A 7,479-nucleotide genomic window follows, 5' to 3' on the forward strand; every position below is an offset into this window, starting at 1 on the left:
GAGCCAAAAGTGGTGAAATCCACTAATAGAATTTTGTTAGCTCTTGACAGTTCACACGCCTGTCCGCAATTGAACCTTCTCTATATTAAACGTTCTCTGCCATAAGATAGGTCGAATCAGCTGACACGACTCACGATTCTGCGTTTTTGACTGTTTCTGCTATTACACGGTATTTGAATTTTTCCCGWAGAAACGTGTCAGCTGATTGGTCTCTCACAGCACAGCGTTACCACTCCCGATATACTGTAGTAATTATACAAATTGTCTTTAACCCTGTAATCGGCGAGGTATAGTATAAAATCGTTCAAATTCATGATTTGCGTGAACTAAAATTTTCTCATATAGGTAAATATATATTYTTTTATGTTTTTTGCTTTATTGTTAAGTTTTTAGCAAAACTTTGTTTGTAGCCGGTGAAAATTTAACACCGTCTAAGGCGGATCTGCCGGTTAAAAGCAAATTTTGCATACACGTGGCTCTAGTCCATTTTCATTATCATTTAATTTTTCTTTAAACATTTTTGGGATTTAAACATTCTGGAAAACAATTATCAGTTGGAAAATGGTTTCACAAAGAAAGAATTTTAATTTCTCAAAATTAATTGATGAGGAAATTGAAGAACTCATGGCTGAATGGGTGGATGGCGCAGATTCAGAAGACGATGTCGACGACGATAGTAATGCTTTGGAAGACCCAGACTTTCAATTACCAACCGTACACTTTCCTACATTTCAAGAAGAGTGGGATAATGCAGATAACAACGATTTKGAAAATATCTTTAGAAACTCAGAAAAACATCTGGTAGAAGTGCATAACAATGTGGAGCAGTCTGACGAGTCTTATCATCAAAACCTGGGAAAACAAAAACAAAAAGGGCACGATCCCCTCTACCAGAAACTGGAGCTGGTGAAAGTCGAGTAGTATCCAATGCGGGGGGGTTTAGCGGAAATATAAAAGATATTTCCCTCCAAAATCCAGAGTTCAGAAAAATTTTATAAAAAAAAAAAAATTCTTGAACTTGAAAAAAATTATGTACCCACCATTCCGCTTTAATTATTTTTTCAACGGTGACTTGCAAAATGAAATTGTGTATCAGAGCAATTTGTATGCAAAACAGCAAGATGTTTCTACAAAGTTTACTTTGACATCGTGTGATTTAAAAAAATATATAGGAATTTTGATTTATATATCTGTGTACCGATATCCCAGTGTCGACAGTTACTGGTCCAAACATTCTTTCGAGCCAATTAGAAACGCAATGACTTCCAAACAGTTCTTTATGATGATGATGTGATACCAAAAAAATGAAAAAACCACAGGAAGCAGKATTTGATGAACTGTACAAAATCCGTCCACTTATTGATACACTCAATATGAAATTTGATTCTGTGCTAAAAACAGAACAATTGATGAACAAATGTGTTCAACAAAAATGTTGACAAAATTTCGACAATATATGCCTGCAAAGCGCCATAAATATGGCATGAAACTTTTTGTTCTTTGTGACTCGAATGGCTTTTCGTACAGTTTTGAAGTATACAAAGGAGCTGGCGATAATAGAGTAATACCTAATACTCCTGATTTATGAACAACAGCCAATGTAGTCATAAGGTTGTCAAGTAAAATTCCAGATTTCAAAAACCATATATTGTACTTTGATAATTTTTATGCCTCTATGCCACTTCTTGTTTATTTACGAATCAGACGAATTTGTGCATTAGGAACTGTTCGATCTAACAGATTACCCAACTGAAAGCTGACAAAGCAAGTGGAAGTGGAAAGATAAAGAACTTGGATACTCAGAGTTTGTTGGCCGTGCCTTTGGAGTAGACATATCTTGTGTTTAATGGATGGATACAAAATATGTACGGCTGGTATCCACGTATGCTGTAATAAAGCCATTTAAAACACTAAACAGCAATTCACAACCCTTAAAAATATGCCGGTAWGATCGGAAAAATAAATCCTATGTCGATGTAGACTGTCSTAATATAATTAAAGAATTTAACCGCTGATTTGATGGACAGGATACTTGGTCGCTATCACATTAGAGTTAGGACCAAAAAATGGACTTTGCTTTTATTTTATCACTTAATTGCTATATCGATAGTAAATTCATACCTCCTTTTTCAGCGTATTCATGGAATTAACTGTAAAGATATTGATCATAAAGAATTACCAAATTTCGTATTGAAGTGGCTGATGTACTTTGTCCGTCGGGGAGTGGGCGCCAATCAGCGATATGTTGAAGAACCTCGCTTTGATGCGGATTGTGGCTAGACGTTCATTCACCGTAGTGAATGATAGTTCTCGGCGACTAAGTCTCTCTCCCACCACGAATCCCACACCAAACTTGGGCTCCTTTATATGGCCACTGTAGTAAATGCCACAAGGACCTACTCGTCTCTGTCCTTGTCACGTCCATCGCATTTCTCTGACGGCGGTGATGTCAGCCTTTATTTTTACGAGGACATCAACCAGCTGGGCAGCGGCAYCTTCCCAATTAAGGGACCGTACATTCCAGATGCATGCCCTCAATTCGTAGTCCTTATTTCGTTTGCCATGGTCGTCATCAAAAGTTGGGTCTCYCATCCGAGGCTGTTGTTGCGTTTTCATTGGGGGTGTTTTTTTACGTGGCGGGTCGTAAATCCAACGCAAAGCATCATCCAGGGGATGTTTCGCCTTCTCACTTTAGTTCTTAGGCTACCCAGAGGATACTTGGTCAAGGACCGGAAGTCGTGAGCTGCTCGAGTCATATGTAAAAGAATCGYTTCTGGCCACTTCCAAGTGAATGGCGGTCAGAGAACTTTCTCACTTGCGTGAACTTCTGCACATGACTCCATCTACCTCCTCACTAGCAGCCGGTAGAATATTGGACTTCATCAATGTGCTGGGGCTAAGTGAGTCCTTGTGATTTAGGAGAGGRCACAATAGACCTAACGTTGCGGTGAATTCCTCATATATCAATCTAATCTAATCTGCTACTGCTTCGTCCAGTTCGTAAAAATGGTCGCAGTGGATTTGGTGGCGGAAAGTGTGAGGTTCTGTCCAGTGAAGAAACGAGAAAGGTTGGAGACGTATTTGTTTACTTTCGAACATATGCCATCGATTTCATTGCCCGACATCAATATCATGCAATCATCTGCGTACGAGGTTATGGAAACCCCCACTGATARCTGTGGGAGTTTCGAGATCTTGAAGTTAAATAATAGCGGKGAGAGGACACCATCCTGTGGAACCTCCTGTTTAATTCTTCTCAGTTGTCGCTTTGTCTTGTTGTTTGGCAATGCCACTATAGAAGAAGAAGAAGCATGGCAATTTGACCCATAGGAAGAAGGGTGTGCGTTGGGCATTCGAAGAGCTGGTTAGTTTAACAAACTGTTTTTCTTTTATCATCGCCTCATCGCCCACAAACTACGAGTAGCGGCAACAAAAGCCTCCTCGTAAGTAGCGGCTCTTAGTTTACTAAAAACTATGAACAAATTGGYAAAAATTCAGTAATTTAAATGATTCCTTAGATTGAATACATGATGAAAATAGTAAACATTTATTTTGCATAAGAGCGTAGAGTTATGGGTACTAGTGCATGTGCTGTTGTCCAGGGTTTTTTGAATCAATTCTCACTTAAASCAAAAACTTTTATTCAACACTATGTGCTGTTGTTAAAGTCCGGATTACAACTACAACTTAAAAATAGGAGCCCTGCCTGATTTCCATACGCTGGCATTTCTGCAGCTACTGCACCCGATTCAGTTGTTGTTAACTGCACCTGCTGTTGTTGTTGTCGTTTAAACAACAGGTGAATCGCTGCTACTGTGCTGATGTTGCAATAGCGAAGAGTTTGCTGGTTGATGGGAAAATGCTGACGCCCACTATTCCCGCGCTTACTGGCTGGCGAGAAGTAGTCCTAAGAAAGTGGGCAAACTAGCAGACTAATGTATTAACTTATATTCTTTGTGAAAATTTTTATTACTAAATTCATTTTAAGAGCAACATCTTATTATATAAAAAAATACAAAGATAAAGAAAAACTTTATTCTATAGCCTTTTCACGCCTCATTTTCTCTTCTAAGTAAGCGTTTCTTATAGCCATATTTTCCTTGACCCAATGATGTTTCATAACCTCCACGAGTGTAATGCGTCCGTTATTCGATTTTCGTAATAACTGAAATCATAAAATTAAAATTAAAATAATTGYCATAACTGCCTTTACCTCACTTTTTTTAATATACTTCTTGAAGGGATCGTCTCAGAGTGACCCTCCGAAGAATCACTGATTTTCGCAGTTTTTTTAATGTTGAAATTAACTAATCACTCCGTGTTTTTTTATAAATAAAAACGAATACAAAATGATTTTTTTTTATGTTTATGTTTTGGGTACATAATAATTAAATAATTGAAATTATTCGTACAAATACTGTCCACGATTGCGGCCGAAATTTTGGTCTAAAACCAAAATTTTTAAAAAATTATTAATCTATGGGAAAGTGGCTATCGTTTTAAGTTTCTTTTTTGACAAAATGGCGGCGGTTTGAACAAAAAGTATCGATTTTGCCCTTTTTTATGACAGTTTTTCGTAGAAAAAAATTGGAAGATTTCAAAAAAAATTAAAGTTTCCATAACGCAATAGCGAATGACGTTTAAAATGTTCTCCCCAAATTGGAACTAGATATCTACAAAACTCTTCCTGAGAAAAAGTTTTTGTTCAAACCGCCGCCATTTTGCCAAATTTCAAACGAAACAGATTAATAATATTTTTGAAATTTTTGTTTTAGACCAAAATTGCGCCCAAGACCTCCTTTTTACGTGTMATTTCAACAATTTATTYAACGGATYATAATCGTTCCGGTTACTTATACCCTTGTCGTAGGAACGATTCTCAATCTCTTTTTTTTCAGAGCATGTCGGGCTCGTTATATTGATTATCGATCTGACACATCAGGCCAGGTTTTCTTGCCATCTGCGTCCTGATGCATCCAGTTCATAATTCCCACAATAGTCGGTACTACGATTTTCGAATTGACCCGGATTTTATGCAGCTTTAACTTTGTTTGATTAGGTATCAGTGTATCCTTGTGTATTAAGGTGGAATTTCACCTAGCACAATCCGCTYCATACTTCAGTTATCTCAAAAAATTAATGGATTAGTTCAGACTTTCCCTATTTTAATGAAATTAAATGAACACCCTAGATATGTGGTCTAACGCTGAATTTGAAAACTTGGTCTATACCATGCCATATTCTAAATATAATTCTTTGAAATTTTCTGGTTGGGGTGGTACTGATTTAACCAATATCTTCCCTTTGCGTAGAGATTTTTCATATATCTTTCATTTCAGTAAAATATCGACCTATTAAAATATAGAAAGTATGGCCATCATAGTATACGCGAATAAAATAGCAAATCTGTTGCAATTCATTTACAGATTTTAAAATAAAACTATATCAAAAAATATGATATTTGTGGGTAAATTGCCAGAATATAAAATGTTCGTTTAAACGGGAACTGAGCCCTTSTATACTTAATAGATTTTACAAATCATTATCTACCAATGCATATAAATTAAACTCTTACACAATGTTGATAWTGAGTTTGGGTCCTATTACAATGGAATATCAACTTATGTATACAATAGAAACATTGATTATATTMAATTGTAATTTCTTACCTTTGATATCAGATCCTTTGCCCCAGAACTCATATGCGAGGGATAATAAACTTCCAGACGTCTAATTTTTTCGTAAGTTTTTTCGTTATCGTTCGACTCGAACGGCGCACAGCCGACTAAAAACTCATAACATAAAATTCCTAAGCACCAATGATCAACAGAATGGTCATATATGTGACCATCTACCATTTCTGGTGGTAAATAATCCAAAGTGCCGCATAACGTTTTACGCCTGTCCATAAGATATAAATAAAAACTTAGCTATAACAGATTATTGTTGCAGGAAACTTACTTATTAGATATAGTATGTGCCGACCATCCAAAATCGGCTAGTTTGACATCGTCTGATGATGTTAACAAAATATTTTCTGGTTTCAAGTCACGATGTATAACATTATTCAAATGACAGTACTCAAGAGCGTCGGCTACCTGGTAAGTGTATTTAGCTGCTCGTGGTTCTTCAAAACGACGCTGTGGCGAATTGCGCAAATGTTTATACAATTCACCTTCAGAAGCGATTTCAAGAGCAAGATATATTCGGCTGTCATCATGAAACCAAGTCAATAATCTCAATATATTTGGATGTCTGTTGAAGATATTAATTATTTAAAAATAAAATAAAAGTGACGAATATGCTCACTTGAGTCTTGTTTGTATTTCAATTTCACGAAGGACTTGTCGCTGTACATTTCCTTTTTCTAGCTCAGCTTTAAACATTACCTTCATAGCTACTATAAAGTTTGATGTTCGCTCACGAGCTAAATATACGCGACCAAACTTTCCACGCCCTAAGGGTGCACCCATTTCAAAGTCTCGCGTACTCCATTGGTAACTGTATTTTATTTATTAATAAAAAAAATATATATATATCATAGTAAGACACGATAGTAATTAGTGAACTTACGGCTGTCCATATGCAGGATGTTGCATCATTTTTAAAGACATTGACTGAATGTGTTGTTGATACTCTTCTGGTACATCTCTAATCAATTTTGTCAACTCAGTGCGATTCGGTATTTTCTTTTGTAATTTGTTCATTTCAAAGTAAGTGTCTGCTTTAATGAACACTTTGTAACAAAAAAATGCTCAATGCAAGCGCTATATTCGTTTAAAAATTTCAAAATGAAACTAAACGTCAAAATTCATAAGAAGTAATGCCACGCTTTGCATAAACAATATAAACAATGCTGCCATTTGAAAATTAAACTGAGCTCACATCAGGCAATTCGGTGTTGAATTGGAATGAAAAAATTGTCTAGAGTTTAAATATATTTTACATGTGGCTGTGCCAGATGGAAAGTAAAACTGTGACAATCGTTTGGATTTTTATCGTGKTAATTAAGTTAAGAAATAAGTTCACATTTTAATTTCATTTTGTAATATTTTACTTCAATTTATTGAATAAAAATCACTTAGCACACACGTCGTTGCAAAGGTTATACCATGTTCAGACCGACACTTAATCACACGATTTCGGTTGTTGAATAGATTATCCCACTAATCTTAAGAATTTATCACGATTTCGCCATACAAAAATGATTGTTCCAAATCACTTCATTGAAATGATTTGAAACTGATCCACGCTAAATCTCTCTGTGCTTGTCAGCACTGGAAATATGTTACATTATCACAGCTGATTTAGACATTAAAAAAGGAAAGAAGCCAAACAAACAAATTTTTTTAAAGCAATGAATCTAATTTCTCCTGAAAATCGACTTAAAAAATGAAAAAATGCATCCATTATTTCTATTATATGGAAAATATTAAAAAGATGACGGCTTTTATTTCAAAATACTATATAACAATATAG

The 7,479-nt window shown here is 35.7% G+C and overlaps 1 protein-coding gene across 1 annotated transcript; it reads right to left on the minus strand.

The window, feature by feature from the left end:
- Window positions 1-3,933: 3,933 nt before the first annotated feature.
- Window positions 3,934-6,985, minus strand: LOC108965162 (aurora kinase B). The gene is made up of 5 exons (XM_018927378.1): window positions 6,574-6,985; window positions 6,310-6,501; window positions 5,962-6,255; window positions 5,670-5,901; window positions 3,934-4,165 (listed from the first exon to the last, which is right to left on the minus strand). The coding sequence occupies exons 1-5, from the start codon at window positions 6,705-6,707 to the stop codon at window positions 4,034-4,036; spliced, it is 984 nt and encodes a 327-aa protein (XP_018782923.1). The 5' UTR covers window positions 6,708-6,985; the 3' UTR covers window positions 3,934-4,033.
- Window positions 6,986-7,479: the final 494 nt, after the last annotated feature.

This window comes from Bactrocera latifrons, unplaced genomic scaffold (assembly GCF_001853355.1).
Source record: "Bactrocera latifrons isolate USDA-ARS-PBARC rearing strain unplaced genomic scaffold, ASM185335v1 scaffold_1357, whole genome shotgun sequence".
Lineage (NCBI taxonomy): Eukaryota > Metazoa > Arthropoda > Insecta > Diptera > Tephritidae > Bactrocera > Bactrocera latifrons.

Excerpts from the sequence above, each read along its gene's own strand:
- LOC108965162 (XM_018927378.1), bottom strand. The coding sequence starts at position 6,707 with ATGAACAAATTACAAAAGAAAATACCGAATCGCACTGAGTTGACAAAA. Across the intron at positions 6,256-6,309 it reads GAAATACAAACAAGACTCAA|ACATCCAAATATATTGAGAT; the intron begins GTGAGCATATTC and ends TATCTTCAACAG. Across the intron at positions 5,902-5,961 it reads GCACATACTATATCTAATAA|GCGTAAAACGTTATGCGGCA; the intron begins GTAAGTTTCCTG and ends TCTTATGGACAG.